Source organism: Falco naumanni, chromosome 10, assembly GCF_017639655.2.
Source record: "Falco naumanni isolate bFalNau1 chromosome 10, bFalNau1.pat, whole genome shotgun sequence".
Lineage (NCBI taxonomy): Eukaryota > Metazoa > Chordata > Aves > Falconiformes > Falconidae > Falco > Falco naumanni.
This window is the reverse complement of record NC_054063.1, coordinates 19,589,528-19,605,615: the sequence shown is the minus strand read 5'-3', so window position 1 is coordinate 19,605,615 and position 16,088 is coordinate 19,589,528. Positions and strand designations below refer to the sequence as shown.

The 16,088-nt window shown below is 51.0% G+C and overlaps 1 protein-coding gene across 1 annotated transcript; it reads left to right on the top strand.

Annotated features, from left to right (window-relative positions):
* Positions 1-97: 97 nt before the first annotated feature.
* Positions 98-13,605, top strand: DRD4 (dopamine receptor D4). The gene is made up of 4 exons (XM_040607902.1): positions 98-474; positions 11,548-11,660; positions 12,023-12,570; positions 13,326-13,605. Exons 1-4 carry the CDS (start codon positions 223-225, stop codon positions 13,526-13,528), a joined length of 1,116 nt encoding a protein of 371 aa, XP_040463836.1. The 5' UTR covers positions 98-222; the 3' UTR covers positions 13,529-13,605.
* The last annotated feature ends 2,483 nt before the right edge of the window (positions 13,606-16,088 follow it).

Here is a 16,088-nt window from a genome sequence, read left to right as displayed (position 1 = left end):
GCAGCCTCACCCCCCCGCCGCCCCCTAAGCCGCTTGGTGACCCAGTTGGAACCGCGGGGGCCGGAGCCGGGTGGGGCCGCTTCGCCAGTGGCTCCTCCCCGCTCCGCGGAAAGTTTGGGGCCGGGCGGCCGGGCCGCTGGCGGAGCCGCCCGCGGGCTGAGCGCGGCGGGCGGCGGCACGGAGCTCCCATGCACCGGGCTGCCGGGGCAGCGCCGCGGCGCCATGGGCAACGGCAGCGCCGGGGCCCCGCCGGGCAACGGCACCGAGCTGCCGCCGGCGGGCGGCCACAACGTCGCCGCCCTGGTGCTGGGCATCGTCCTCATCCTGCTCATCGTGGGCGGCAACGGGCTGGTCTGCCTCAGCGTCTGCACGGAGCGGGCGCTGAAGACCACCACCAACTACTTCATCGTCAGCCTGGCTGTCGCCGACCTGCTGCTCGCCCTCCTCGTCCTGCCCCTCTACGTCTACTCCGAGGTGAGGCTGCGCAGGGACCGCGGGGCACCGCCGGGTTGCGGCTTTTGTGGAAGTTACGGGGCTGCGGGGTGGGACTGGCTACAGACCGGGTAGCGAGGGTTAAAGCCCCCCTCCGGGTTTCTCCCCCCTCCGTCCCTGCGGGATGGGAGTGCTGGCGCTGCTCAGCCCCCCGAGACAGCGCCCCGCTCCGCTGCCGGGGTGCTTGTGTTCCCATGTCCCTGTCACACCACCGCGGCTTTCCCCCCCCGAGACTCTCGGGGCATCGCTGCTGCTAGCACCGCTAAACCGCGACAGGACAGCAACAGCCGGCTCGGGGCAAGCGGCTGGGCTACCCAGGTCCTGCAGGGCGATCGCCCAGCTGCAAACGCACCGAGTGGAATTGCACCGAGGTGCCTGCCCCGGCCCGGGGCAGCAGCTCCGGGGACCCCCTGCGTTGCCCACTTCCCAGGTTGCCATCATACATGGTTTGGAAGGGATAGAGAGCCCCTGTGCTGTGCTCTGTCTGGCCTAAATTGAGCAGATTTTGGTGGTACGACAGATCTTTAACCAGGAAACATGTTTCCCTGTTGAGTTGAGTAGGGAAGCTGCCTTTTTAGGGAGCTAGATGGGATTTGGTCACCCTGCATCAAGGTGGCTTTGGTCAGCTTGCTGCAGGGCTCCTACTGGCAGGCTCTCTGGTTTGCAGAGACCCTGGGTGCAACAGTGGTCACTGAGAGCCACCTTAGGGGACTTTGAGTCAGTTTTTCTGTTCACCTCCAAGACTGACAGCTGAGGGAAAGAAAAACAGGCATTCCTGAGGTTGAGTGGTTTTGCATTTCTCTCTCTGCCTTTCTGTAACGGGGAGGTAAATGTTTAGTGCCAGGGAATTGATAATGCCTTGTGATTGGGGGTTGGGGATTTGTTGGACTGAGGTGAGGAGGCTCTCTAGAGCCAGCCCATTAGTGCCAGGCAGTGGCTCTTTCCCAGCTGAAGTGGGTAAGTGGATGAAAGCACCCACAGGCCAAAATAGCTTTTTTTTTTTTTTTTTTTTTTTACCTGTCCTTGCAGTAGTGTTGGCATAGAAGAGAAGTCCTCTCTTTGCAGCTGTGGGGAGAGCCAGGATGCAGCCCTGTGCACAGTGGGCAGCCCCAGCGAGCCGGAGTCTGGGGACTTGGGGGGGTGGGGGGGTGTCAGATGAACCTTGCAGGTTTTGATAGCCCCATGATTTGTAAGGTGGTGCCTTAAAGTGCTTCCTCAGGGAGTGAAAGGGGCTGTCTCCATGAGTGAGACTGAATGATTTTCCGTACTTGAAAGCTAACACAAGAGCATACCAGCAGCGTTCAGGCCTTAGCATCTCCCCTTCTCTCGCATGCCAGAGCAGCTTCTGGGTGCCAGACTGGGGTGGGCCAGTACCTTCTTAAGCAAGGCAGGCTGCAGATTAGAGCTTAGGATGCTTTTAGCCTCTCTACCTGGTCCTAGGATTTTGCAGGACATTGTGACCTCTCTGGAGACAGAGGTATCCTGGAAGGATAGGTTCAGTTGGGGACCCATAAGAACAACCAATGAAGAGCAGAAGCATTGGATTCCCCTCTTTCTTTCTACTGCACTGACAGAACAAACCACCACCCTATGCTGTTTTGTTTTGGTGATTTTGCTTTTCCCTTGTTAACTCAGGTTTGGTGGTTAGAAAGCCTGTCGTCTTCATTCTTCTCAGCTACTTTTCACTAATCGGGATTCTGGGTTTTTTTGCCTGTGTTGAAGCAGTGCTGTTTTGTGCCTGGAAGTTTCTCTGTGGGCTCATAGCCCTTAGCGCCCATGTTCATTTTTAATAATCTTCTATATGTTGGTGCACGATTTGCAGCTCATTTTGTTCTGAAATGTGCTAGGGGAGAGTGAGAGTAGCCACTGAGTCAGTGCCAGGGGACAGAATTGTTGTGGGTTGGGTTTGGGTTTTGTTTTATTCTGTTTGTTGTTTTTTTTTTTTTTCCTTGGAGGCAAAAGTGAAAACTGTAGATCAGAATCAGACACTCGGACAAGGGGCACAGGGTATAGTGATTGCTGCTGTTTAAAACTAGCTTGATTTCAACTTGCATTCTGTACCATTGTATTAAGCCACTGAAAATGTGGCATGGACAGTCCTGAACATTGTTCAACCTTTATTCTTGGTGTGGGGGCTTTTGTTTGGTTGTTTGTTTTAACTTTAGTACAGCTCCTGACAGAGTAATGGTGGACTTTGAGGGCTTATCGGAAAAACTGAAAACTGGCTGAGAGGGTGTTTTTTGCTTCTTGTTTAGTAGGAATGAGCAATAAATTCTGACCGCTTCTGTCATTCAGCAGGAGAAGCTTGGTCATCTTGTGCTTTTTCCCTGTGAGATGGCTTCTTGTATTAGGGTTCTGGAAACATCCTTCCCAGTCAGAGCTTTAGAACACAGCTGGAGGGATTTAACTTTTGAGGTGACATCTGACATCCCCACAAACCAATAGATCTCCTACAAGCTTCAGTGGGGACGGGATTCCTTCCTGTGAGATGTGGATTATCTTTTGCTGCTGTTCACAGAAGCTGGAGCACAGTAGGAGAGGCCTTAATCTTGTTATTTCTAGTTGTGAAGAAAGTGTATTCCAATGCTTTAGCAGCATTTGTTGACACATACTCTCCTTTTGTACTTCTGAAAGAGCCAGCATAATCTTCTGTCACAGCTAAAGGCTTAGTCCATGGTGAGGATTTCAGAGGTCTTGGCTGTAGGAAGCTAAATTGGGTGTTAGTTCTTTCCAGATGTCCCTTGTTTGTACCTGCAGGGTTGGAGGGCTGCTGAAAGCAGGTGCTAGATGAGGGGGAGATTGGTGTGTGTGATCACAACTGTTTCTTTTCTATCAGTCACTGCAGTCATGACTGGAACTGGAGCTTGGCAAAAGGGCAGGGAAATGGGGCCATCTAATGCCAACCTCCCCTAGTCCCATCCTCACACGTGCAGCTTATAGGAGAAGGACCACAGCGGTGCGATGGCTTTCCGATGGTGAGCAGGAGATATGGTCTGTTACTGCTGGCCAGTTGTGGTCCTGTTGCACTAGGGTCCCTCAGCCCATATAAAAATGGACAGTCCTTGGCTGAGAGAACTTTGGAAACAGGCCGGTGCTGTGGGAAATCAGTATTTCCCACTGAACTGGAGACCAGTGGCTCGCTGCAGGCACACAGGAAAGCCTGTAGACTGCTCCTCCCCACACACCAGCCTTTTCTGTGTGAGATTAGTGTCCCATCCCCTGAGTCCTGCCCTGTCCTAAATCTCTCTCTAGTGTTCACCGTGCATTGTTGGGAGTTCTTCAGGCTGTATTTCTTCCTTCATTAATTTGTCCTGTCAAATTTACCCACTTTAGCAGCTCAAGTTAATGCTTAGGACCTTAATGAGAAAGGCTGTTAGAACTGATGTTATGACGCTGGTCTTCCATAAATGCAAATATTGCTGTCATTTGTCAGTTCTGATCCTCCACAACCTGATGAAACCAAGGAGCACCCTGTGGATGGGAGGGAAGAAACATCAGCTTTCCACTGGCTTAAAGCATCTGTTACCAAACTGAACAGCTCTGGAAGACTGTGGACATGAAGTGAATTCCTGACAGGGCAGTGTTTACAGCCAGTTTCTTTTTTTCAGAAAGATACCGTGTTTAAGAAAAACAGGCTAACTGCTGTCCCTGATCATTCCTCATTCTGTTTGAAGTGCTGGTTTGGAGGGAGGTGGATTACTCCTGTCTGCCATTCGTCATGTTGGCTACTACATAGGGGTGACAGAGCCAGTGTGCAGGTATCTGTATATACACGGGCAATCATATGCCAAATCATAGTGTGGTGATGCAGATGTGTCCAGTGCTTTCCACTGAACTTGTTCAAAGACAGCACAAGGACATGTTCTAGTGTTTGCCAGTTGTTAATTACCACAGAGCAGGCTGCCCTGGTATGCACTTACCTTCCAACTATACCTTCCAACTTGCTCTGTTAAGTATAGGACCATCTTCAGTAGGCAACTGCTGGCTTTCTTGACCTGTGCTGTTTAACCTTTGTATGAGTGACTTAAAAGCCAATCTACAAATATTGCTGAAGGCTGGGGAAAGAATAGTGAAGAAGGCATGCCACTGAGCTATAATTACTTCTTAAAACAGGAGCCTGCAAACACTGTGGGCTTCAGTACAGCCAAAACTGATGTGGTACTTGCAGGGAGAAAACAAGCAGGCTGCACCCACCGAAAGGGTGATGATGGCTTGGGTATCAACAACCCCAGAAAGGACTTGATCAAAGCCTACATATCTACAATAGGAACAGGAATCTGGTCCTAGAAAGCTCCTCGCCCTATGGGCTTAGCAGTATGACAGGAAGAGATGAAAAGCCATGGGGAAGGTAGAACCACTCTTCTGCAGTAGCCTCGTCTTTCTGATGAGAGTGAAGTGCTCTCCTAGTGATCAATCCAGTGCCAGTAATGCGAGGATGATGAGGGGAAGCAAGAGGGAAGGAGGTGGCCTGGGGCACTCCCAGGGGTCCACCAGAATTCCCAGGAGCAAAGCCCTGCTTTTGTGTAAAGAGAGGCCAGGAGAAGATACCAGAGTCTGCCTGAGTGCTGATAGCACTGAAAATGGGGGTTATCCCTTCCCCGAGGCAGCGAGGACACATGAGAAAGCAGAGTTATGAGGTGCTGCAGAATGTAATCATCTCCGAGTGGCTTTGCCCACTAGAAATGTGCAGGGAGGGAGCTGCATGGCTACGAAGGCTTGTGTTTGTGTTTAACTGCTCCCTTTGCCCAAAGACTCAGTGGTGAGGGCAGGAGCCACAGCAGCAGTTCATGTACTCCTCATTGACTGGAGGCACTCCCAGCAGTCGGGGCAGGTACCAGGCTGAGCAACTTCCACGTGCGTTACTGTGCTGTAGAGTGTACCTCCTGCCTGCCTTGCTCTGCAAACCGCTCCTCTGATCAGCTCTCCTTCTTAATCCATGCTGGGTTCCTGAGCCGTGGAACAGGTCCGATCCAGGAAGCTGCTGGCCGGAGCCCTGTAAGGCACGGTTATGTAAACATCTTTGCCACTAAGGTCTGTGTAGTTGATTAGGAAAAAGAGGAAACGGTTATAGCAGAGCTGCATGTTTATCCAGCTCCTTCTACAGGTCAGGGAATATGAACAAGTCTTTCCAAGCAGGCCTACTGCCTCGCAGTACTCAGAGAGACAGAGCAGGCAGTACTAATTACACAAGCTGTTTTCTTGGTGAGGGTGATGCCGTTCTGCGTAAAACTTTCCGGGTGTCAATGTACCACTGGTATCAAAAGATTTATTTTCTTTGCAGCACCTCATGTGTGTGTGTGTGCCTATAATGCAGCTCTCCTGACGAGAGACCAGACCTTTACCCTCCTCTGAATTTGCTGTGGCTCTCTGTGAATGCATGTCAACTTTTTTTTGCAGCAAGTATTCAAGATTAGCCTTTCCTGGAATCTTAGAGGTTCAGTAGGAGTAGCTGTTCTTCTAGGCCTGACTGATGTCTGAACCACACAGTCTCTGCACAAAAAAACTGGGGAGGAGATACAGGCTAGCAATTATAAACCAGTGCTAAGGGGTTTATTTTCAGTGACCAATAATGGGAGGGAGGTGTCTTTGAATTTTCAGCCCCCCTAATGTTTTAGATGAATGATCAGACTTGCTTCTCATTTCTGAAAAACTTTGACCTCAATGATTTAACTCAAGAAAGGATGTTAGAGCAGATGTGAGGCCACCTTTGTCTTGTGTCGCACTCCCTCTCCCCTTGCAGGCTGCATTGTGTCTTCTGGAGAATGCAGCAGTTATCGCAGCTCATGAAGAAAGGCCCAGAGTCAGCTTCTTGTGGGCATTTGGACAATTCTGTGATACTGCAGTTTGCCCACTTGCAAGGATTATTCTTCTTCCGATTGCTGTCATAGCCTTCTCAGCAGGCCTGGGCTCTTTGGTTTAGCGCTCTCAGTCTTTCCATGCTATGCACTTGAGCCATGGCCTTGCTGAGGGCGGGCAGGTGCTTGTTCAGAAATTCAACAGGGCATCTCCGAATTCACTGTCAGGCTGCTGTTGCCTGGGTACCTTGTTTCAGGTGCCATCGCTGCCAAAGACCGAAGGATCGCTTTGTGTCCTCTGCTTCTTAGTGAGCCTGTTTGCAGGGCTGGCAAGAGGCAGCTATGAAGCTGCCACATGGTCCCATGCAGAAGCATGCAGCAGGACTGAGAGAAGAGCTGTTATCATAGCAAAAAAGACCAAAATCTTTGGCCCCGTCCTGGCTCATGCCTTCAGGAGCACTGGCAGTGTAGGAGCTCTTCTGGCATCAGGCTTGTTTGCAAGAAAGCAGATTTTTTCGTACAAATCAGTTGTACTTAGGAATAGGGACATCAAAACGACCTGACTAGGAAGGCAGCCTGCAAGGCTGTTGAGAAGTTAAGTCTGCCTCCCTCCATCCACCATCCTGTAAAATCTTTTCCATAAATAACCTCTTTGTACTGTTTGTACGAAGCAGTTGAAGTTGTTCCTTCTGTGCACACAGTGGTTGATCCAGAACCTAAGGGCCTTTTGTAATGAGATATTGGTGTCTTGTAAGAGACCACAGAGGCTACACGTGAATTTACTGCCGTAAATTTACTGCCGACCTTAGTCAGCTAAACAAGCACCCAGTCTGCACCTGGAATATCACTTGGAAAGGGGTTTGACTTGCGTCCAGAGAAGTAATCATTATTCACCTTCCTATAAACCCTCCTTGTCTGCCATGAAGCACTGAGCTAAGGGCAGAACATGACCCTCCCTGCCCATATAGTTTTCTGTCTTCTTCCAAGAAGTGATGCCTGGAGGTTTTGGGTGCAGTGGTTAATATGCCCATCCTCCCCCATATAAGGCTCAGCCTGTATTCTTGCCAGGGGTGCACAGAGCATGCCACCAGCCTTAGAAAAGGTGCAGCAGGTAGGCTGGCTTGTGGGGTTATATTTGCAGCTTTGTTTTATTTTGTTGAGGGAGATGGCTTGCCTAGAGAGCATCTGGTTTGCTGTGCAGCTAGCTGGCTGTTCTCAGCAGCAGCACTACGGATCGTGCGTTTCTGGAAGAAAACAAGTGGCCTCACGCTGAAAAAGCAGAGAACACAAAAAAAAAGCTGATGAAAGTGGAGATGCTCTGGAGCACTTCTTAAAGGAGGCTTGAGCTGTGTATGATCCCTAAGGCTTTACACTGTGTACCTCAATGGGTAATCGTCTGCAACCTCTTGTAATTAGGTACCACTTAATCCCATGACCCAGCAAAGCCAGCTATGCCTCTAATCCAAAGTCACTCCCCCGTCAGAGAAGTTCTTGGCACATTTTGCTAAGGTGGGCAGGCTAGCAACATGGTATAATGGGAAGTCCTCTCCCAGTTTCCCCAAAGTCAGAGTCTTGGGGGTTGGTGGGGAAGGGTTCGTAGCATTTTCTGAGTGCCCAACTTAAATCTCACAGCAAAGACAATGTCCTCTGAGGATGCTGCAGCCCGAAAGCTCTTGTCCTTTTCAGAATCAGTTAGTTCCCCACAATCACAAACAGGTTTTGAAAACTGTAGCCCAGAATCAAATTTGCTCTCTCATAATCTGAACTTGTCATGATCCCAGTGAGCTTGGCAAAAAAAAAGTGAGGGTGGTTTTTTCTGTTTTGGCTCCCAAGTTTGGGGTGGCTGACCTGCGCTTGAGAAAAGGCTGGATGAAGCATTTGGGTCTGAATCCAGCCTCCCCTGGAGGTTTGGTCTCCCTCTCAAGGAGATAGCTGTACAAAAATAGCCAAACCATTTCTTCAGAGTCTGCTTTGGCTTTACAGCTCCACTAATCATAATCCTGTGCATGACATCATTACTGCCTGATATTAATCCTTGCAGAGCTGCCTGCCCCCTGTTCCTGGCAGGGGCAGGATTTCTGCACCTGCCCAGCATTACATGGAGAGCATTACCCACATGTCTCTGGTTTGTGTGATGGTATGAATAAAACCCAGACCTATTGTTGAGCACCTATACATGAACAAATCGATATTCACTTCCTGAACCGTGCACAAAGTCAGCAAAGTTAGACTGTGAGCACTGCCTGACTGTTGCTATAGGTTTGCTTTGGATAGAGACCAGAGAGCAGCTGTGGCGTAAAAATGGAAGTGCCGGGCTTATCCCTGAGGTACCCCGGCTGTGTGCCTTGGTGAGCGGTGCCGCTCGGGGCAGGGCGGGCATGGCTGCACCGCTCCCGCAGCGCAGGCACCTCCTGAGAAGACATGCCTCGTTTGTTCCTCAGCCTTCGTCATATTACCCGTGTGTAAGTGCCTGGAGGTGACACCTGCTTCCCTGGGTGGCTTTCGTTTGGATTACTTAGACTAAACTAAAGCCCTTTTCCCTATTTCTCCTGTTTTGGAACCACATACAGCGACAATCTAATTTCTCTTCTCCGCTTCATCCCATCACTCTTCACTTTGCACTGGCACATGGGCTGGACCCCTCTCCCCACCCTTGGTGCCCCCTCCACTGTCCCCATGCCAGATGCCAGCCATTTCCCTCGCTCTCCTAAGCTGCTGAAGTGCCTTTCTTGGCTCCCCACTCATTTCTTAACCACCTCCACAGGCTGCTCAGTATTTTTTTAGTACCAAAGTTCTTACTATGGAGCTAAGCCAGGAACATCGCGCTGCTCAGCTCGGCTTTGCGGGGCAAGCGCAGCCCTTGAGCGCTGGGGGGGCAGGCGGGGGACATCCCAGGCGGCGCGGGGCAGCCTCTGGTGGGAGCAGTTTCATACCTGCATGTATAATATCTATTTTGTAAATATAAATACATAGTATATAATAATACATTATGCATGGCTTATGTATTTTACTATGTATCATCATAATATAGGATAGGTAATATAGACATCTATATATGTTCTGTATTATATGGTAATATATTAATGCACTGTATATTACATAATATTAAATATCTTGATAAATTATATGGATAAAACCATACATATATAAAATAGAATAAAGTCATTGGGACTCTACTTTATAAAACTAATTTTTATATAGCACATTATATACATAGATAAAATATATAGTAAATTCTATATATTACATATAGTGATATATATGGCAGTAATATTTATGATATATAACATATATTTTATAATAGTAAGAGTATTTAGAGGGTATGTATAGTGTTTTATATTTTGCAAAGTCCCAGGGGCATTTTATATTTCTATTTATTTCTATACATTCCAATTTTTAGTTATAAATATAAAACCTTTAATCTAATTTATAAATATACATATATTACATGTATGGTATATATATTATCTAGAAATATAGGGATAATTATATATAATGTATAACATGTGACGTTGCATTGATATATGTTTAGAAAAACATTTTAAAGGCCTTATATATGCACAATATGTAGAAATGTTTATTATATTAGAGCAATATATAATATATAGCTTGTTTGTATATTGCATGTATACTGTATAATTTTATACATGTGCGTATTCTATGTGTTATACAAAGAATATATATAGATACATGCATTCTGTCTACATGGGACTGTGCAAAGGGGCTGCAGATGTGCCGTGGCCCGCGCTGGCTCGGTCACCTCAGCCTGGTGGCTCTCTCCGAGGAGCAGTGCTGGGGTGTTGGGGTGCAGGGGGGGCAGCACCGCGAGCCGGAGGGCTTCTGGCCAGGTCACCCCTCCCTCTTCCCTGCCAGCCCCGCCGCCTCGTGCCCTGCTCCTTACAGAGGGAGCACGCAGGGAGAGACATGCAGGAAGCTGCGTTTGCTGTGCCTGGACCTGAGTGGGTTTCACAAGGGTTTAACTGGGGAGTCGGGGCTTGCAGGCCACGCAGTGGTGTGGGGTGACAAAGCTGTATGCAGGTTTGCTGGGGGGGACACGAGGGAGCCTCTTGTTCTCTCAGCTGCTAAACTAGGATGGAGGGGCACAGCTTGAGGTGGTGGGGGTTTGAGCCTCTCTGTCAGGGAAAATCAAAAAGGCACCCTCTCTTGCACTAAAATTAGAATTTTTATTAAAACTTTATAAAACTTCATAAAATCATGGTCTTGTCTTAGAGGCGGTTGTCCTGGCGCGAGGAAGGGAAGCTGACATTCAGTGCGTCAGCTTTGGATGCAGGAGGGGCTGGGCAAGTGTTCGGTGCTGTGTGCTGAAGGGTTTAATGGACCTGACTTACTTCTGTGCTCCTTGAGCTTTTCCTTCCATTCCCGTTTTCCAGCAGCCGGGTTCACAGCACACTGCTGAGCAACTGGTCCTGTTCCACAAGCTGGTACCGACAAACTGCAAACCCTTGGGCATTTTCTGGCACTGTTGGGTTTTCTGTGAAGATTATTTGGGATGCAGTAGCGCAGATTTTGAGCTGGTATCTTTTGTATAGCAGAGTATTTGTACTTTCAAGTAATACAGAGCAGTGTCATGCGTCTGGTCTCATCCTTTTGCTGGCAGCATTTCTGCTCTGCCCTGGGTGTCCGCGGTTCTTGAGAGCGAACAAGAGATTATATCTGACTGGCTTGAGCATGGTCTTAAGAGGCTGGCCTTGTGCTTAGCATGACAGAGTGAAATGGTTGTGTAACACACAGGAACTGTTCGCATCGTCTGCAAACAGGATGTTGGAGCAGTTTGGGTATGGAAAATGGAAGAGGAGCTCTGTGCTGTCACTTGTTGGAGAGCCTCTCCCTGCTTCCTCTGTGCCCAGCAGCTCATGCTGCTGCGCAGCGAATGCTTGGCCCTGCGTTACTGGGAAGGTTTTGGGGTGGTGAGTCTAGGGGCTTTGAGCAGGAAGGAGGCTAACCAAGGCAGCGGGCTGCCCTGCATGACTTGCTTCACAGTGCTGATGGTCTGTGGGCTCAATTCTCTGGCCAGGCCAGAACCATGAAGCCCTCAGCAAGTGTGAGCTCTTTGGTGGGGCTGATTCCCGTGTGCCACCGCTCTGTGGGAGGGGAGCACTGTGCCAGGGCAGGACTGTGCCACTTCAGGCTGCTGGTTTGGAGGAAGAAGCGAGTGGCTGAGGTGCTCAGGCACGGAGCTGTTTTGTGTCGTTTTAAAGGCAGTAGGACATGGCATCCTCTGACGCCGAGGTCTTTGCAGTTCCAGGGAGGCGTGTGGTCCCTCAGCACGGTGCTGTGCGATGCCCTGATGACCATGGATGTGATGCTGTGCACGGCCTCCATCTTCAACCTCTGTGCTATCAGCGTGGATCGGTAAGTGCCTTCCTCCTCCTGGTGCCAGAGGAGGGACTGCTGTGTGCCCTTGCAAGGGTGCCGCGCAGGGAGGACAGACCCTGCTCTCCCCTAAGGAGGGTGTTCTGCCCTACCGTCCTCCCCATCACCAGCTTTGTGTCCCATCAGCACCCTTGTGGTGGCTGAGCTGAAAGCATGGCTGCGTGACGAGGCCGGAGTTTGTCCCTTTGGGTGCTCTTCTGAGGGGGAAGGCCGGCTGTAGCCCAGGCCTGTCCATGTAAGTAAATTAACGGGGAGAAGGACGGTGGCAGGCAGCTGTGGGACTTGCTCACGATACTGGTGCTGACACCACCGTACTAGGACTGACTCACCTGTATTGGCAGGTTTATTGCCGTTTCAATCCCACTGAACTACAACCGGCGACAAATCGACCTGCGGCAGTTGATCCTTATATCCACCACCTGGATATTTGCCTTTGCTGTAGCATCCCCAGTCATATTTGGCCTCAACAACGTCCCAAACCGGGACCCCAGTTTGTGTCAGCTGGAGGATGACAACTACATTGTGTACTCCTCCATCTGCTCCTTCTTCATCCCTTGCCCCGTCATGCTGGTGCTGTACTGCGCCATGTTCCAAGGACTCAAGCGCTGGGAAGAAGCCCGGAAGGCCAAGCTAAGGGGCGGCATCTATGGGGCCAACAGGAGGCTGTACCACCCCTCGGCCCTTATGGAGGGAGAGCAGACCGGACTGGGGCCGGAGAAGCGCAACCCCTACGCCTGCTCCGACCACCCTGGGGACTATGTGATGAGCAATGGGATCCAGACTGTCTCCTACCCACACCTCAAGTACCCACACCCAGGACACGGTCGGAAGCAGGCCAAGATCAACGGCCGGGAGCGGAAGGCCATGCGGGTGCTGCCCGTCGTCGTCGGTGAGTCGCAGTCGGTGGTGGCTGGGGAAGGTGGGGAATGTGCCGTGCTGTCCTGTGGCCGGGTTCAGTCTGGCAGGACTTGTTTGAACCCACTGAAGCAGACACAGGCTTTGTGGGCTCCGCTACCAGGAGCCACACTGCCCGGGCACGGGGGCTGGGACAGTGGTGAGAGGTGGCTCGCTGAGAACCATGCTTTATCCGCGCTGGAGGAGGCGAGGGTGAGCTAAAAGCCACCTCCCTCTTGCTCCACCTCCCCAGTGCCGTCTCTTTGGTTCTCCTTCCTCTCCATCACGTGTGGACTCGTTTTAACACCCACCCTCCTCTTGTTCCTGTGGAACAGCCTGGTTGTGGCTTAAGACCTGCTGTACCCATCTCTCATCGTAAGGGGACGTTTATCCAGCAAAAGTCTCGGTGCCTCCTTGAGCCTCAGTGCCAGGGAACTCCACCCGTGGGAAGGGATGTATGTACGGTGTTTATAATCCAGCCTTTGCTTCAAGGCAAACCTGTGACTCCCGAGATCTTAAATGTGAATCCAAAACAATGCATAACTTCAGACTTTTTGTCACTGTTGAGGACAAGAGACATCCTAATTTTTTTCTCTGGGCCTAAGCCCAGCTCTACATGTCAGCACTTCGGCTGCTTTTTCCCTGAACTGTCTGTGCTGTCTCCATTCTTGTTTGGCCCAGGTTGTGTTTGTTAAATAAAACCCTTTTTAACATTCACATTGCTTTCTCTCTTTAATGTCCTTCTGGCAGGTGCTTTCCTCTTCTGCTGGACACCTTTTTTTGTGGTCCACATTACCAGGGCGCTCTGCAAGTCCTGCGCCATTCCCAGTCAAGTCACCAGCACTGTCACTTGGCTGGGTTACGTCAACAGTGCTCTCAACCCCATCATTTACACCATGTTCAACGCAGAGTTCAGGAACTTCTTCCGCAAAGTCTTGCACCTCTTCTGCTGAGCCCACCGGAACTGGCGGGGAGAAGGAACAGTCAGGCTGGTTTTTGTATAGTTCATTAAAGATCTATTTCTGCCTAAGGTCTGCTGTCTTTGTTGGGAGGAGGGAGGGAGGAGAGGCGGCACAAAGGCTGCTGGTTCCCAGCTCCTTGTAATAGGGCGTTACGGGTGAGCCCTGGTGGATGCAGCTCGGATACTCTCCCTGCTGGAAGCTGCAGGCGTAGCCGCTGCTACAGCACTTGGTGCTTGACACAAGCGGCAAGAGACGCCACAAGACAGCAGGGACGGTGCTCAGTACAGCTCTTGCTTCGGGTTTAGGTGTTCGGTCTGGGCTGGACTTCTCTTAACTGTTACTACGCAAAGAAAAACACCCCTCATGGTGTGAAGCTGGCAGCTGCTCTGGCCCCGAGACCTGCAGACAAGTTCCCTGCTCTCCCCCCAGCACTGTCTCCCCACCATTTGAGCCACAAGGGCAAACCGAGCTCACAGAGCTGGGACACAGCGAGTGGCTCCCGCGCTCGGCTGCCCCCTTCCCCCTGGCAGAGAAGCCCCAGGGGTGCCAGAAAGGGCAAGTGCAGTCACTCACCCCTCCTCAGCCCCCTTCAGAAGTGGCTCAGGGTAGAGCTTTAGCCTGGCAGAGACTGATGAGAATCATAAATACTTATTTATTTTTTGCATTATTTTACACACAGGCTCTGCCGTCCTGCTGCTTGTGCTGCTTTCAGCTGGCTCTGGGCCTGCCCTGGACTCTTCCGGCTGCTGGGGTGGCAGCAGCAGGGCTGTGAGGTAACAGACAGGAGTCTGGGGGGAAAAGGCTGGAAAGCTCATTTCTCAGGCATTCACATGCTGGATGAGGGTCTGTCCCTTTGTTCTCTGAGGTTGAAGAGGGAACAAAATTATTCTTGCACAAAATGGCAATCATCCGAGTAATGGCTTCTGAGTAGGGCTGTTGCTTTCCAAGGGGGAATTTGTTTGCTTAAAAACAAAAGGAGAGAAAAATGTACATGCGGGAGGTCTTAAGCTTTTCTTTCACTAAGAATTACAATTGTGCAATCAATTTACCATTAACAAACGTACCCAATTCCCACAGCGACGATGATGATGTGCATGTGCATTTCTGAGTTCTGTGTTCGCTGCTGCGTTGGGGCGCAGCTGCCCCGGATACAAGGCTCCGATGGGAAGCTGCCCGAGAGCCCTAATCACAGGTGAGTCACACCTACCATTTTTTCACTTAGGAAAGTTGCTCCACGCTCTCCCAAATATTTTTCCCTTAAAAGGTGCAGTACAGCCCCAATTCAGGCAGTACGCAAAGCTCAGCGATGCTCAGCCACGAGCTGTTTAACACGGACACTGCCTTTGTGTGTGCCGCTACTCAGTCCCCTACAGGAGCAGGGGGCCTGGCCAGCTGGAGGACCTGCCCTCTTGGCTCTCCTCTTCACACCGTGTACTCGTCATTGAACTGCCCGGCGCTCGGCCCCTCAAACCAGCGCAGCCACCCAGGGACGGTCTCCTGGAGAACACAGGTGAGCCACAGGGGCGAAGCAATAGGAACATTTTCCAGCAGAGAGCCACATCTGACATGGAGAGCGCAGCACCTCAGAGCCAACCCTCGCTGCGCCCCAGTGCCAGACGCTGCCATCTCACCCTCATCTCTTTGCAAAGCAACTCGATCCAGGGATTCTCTGGGCTGCGACTTGGGGGCCTCCTCTGAGAACAGCACGTGCTGGGAGGCGCCAGCGCTACACGGGGTTTGGGCTGACGCAGCCGCGCTGCTCGCTGCCCTTCCAGCCCCATGCACCAGGCCCCCGCCACCAGCACCGCCGAGAGCTCTGGCCTGCTCGAGGCTGCTGAACACAAACTGGCTGTGAGGTGCTCGACGTTCCGTGCTATTTCGCTCAGTCAGAACCTTAATGGGCAACAGACTGAGGCAAGAAACCCTGTAAATTAGCTGTGTTACTGTGGGCTCAATTAAGACATTGCAATTAACTAATTGTCTTTAAGCTTTAGAAAACAGGCAATCATAATTTAACAGTGTGAGAAGAAACTTACAAATACCAAAGTACTACTCTGGGAAGCAGAAGCTGTAGCCAAACGCTCACTCCAATATGAGGAACTTCCCCTTCTTTCCTTCCCAGGCGTTTCACACGGGTGGTTTCTGTTCTCATCCCACTTCAGTTCATGCCTGGCTTTCCCTTAGGGAGCAGCTTCCTTCAGAGGAGGCTGCATGCTGCTGCCTTCCCCTGCTGACATGGATTCCTCCCCCTGGCTGGGCCTGGCACTACCTGCCTTCCCCACTAAGCTCTGCACCAGGAGCAACTTCCCCAGCGAACAGCCAGAACGTTCCTCACCTGCTACAGAGCTGGGCTGGAGCCCTGACCCCACGGCTGCTGCCCCACAGCACCTGGTGCCACCGGCAAAGCCCGCCAACCGGCACTGCTGAAGGGAGACCACAGCAGCGCAGCAAATGCTGTAAGAGGTGACAAAGTGACACAAGGAGTGTAACAAAACAAGACCTTTAAGATTCACAGAGGAAGGAAGGAACTTGTCAAAACCCACCAGTGTAA

Bases quoted from the DNA above. Each gene is read 5' to 3' on its own strand.
- DRD4 (XM_040607902.1), top strand. From the start codon at position 223: ATGGGCAACGGCAGCGCCGGGGCCCCGCCGGGCAACGGCACCGAGCTG. The intron at 475-11,547 runs GTGAGGCTGCGC...AGGTCTTTGCAG, and splicing joins CCCTCTACGTCTACTCCGAG to TTCCAGGGAGGCGTGTGGTC. The intron at 11,661-12,022 runs GTAAGTGCCTTC...CTGTATTGGCAG, and splicing joins TGTGCTATCAGCGTGGATCG to GTTTATTGCCGTTTCAATCC.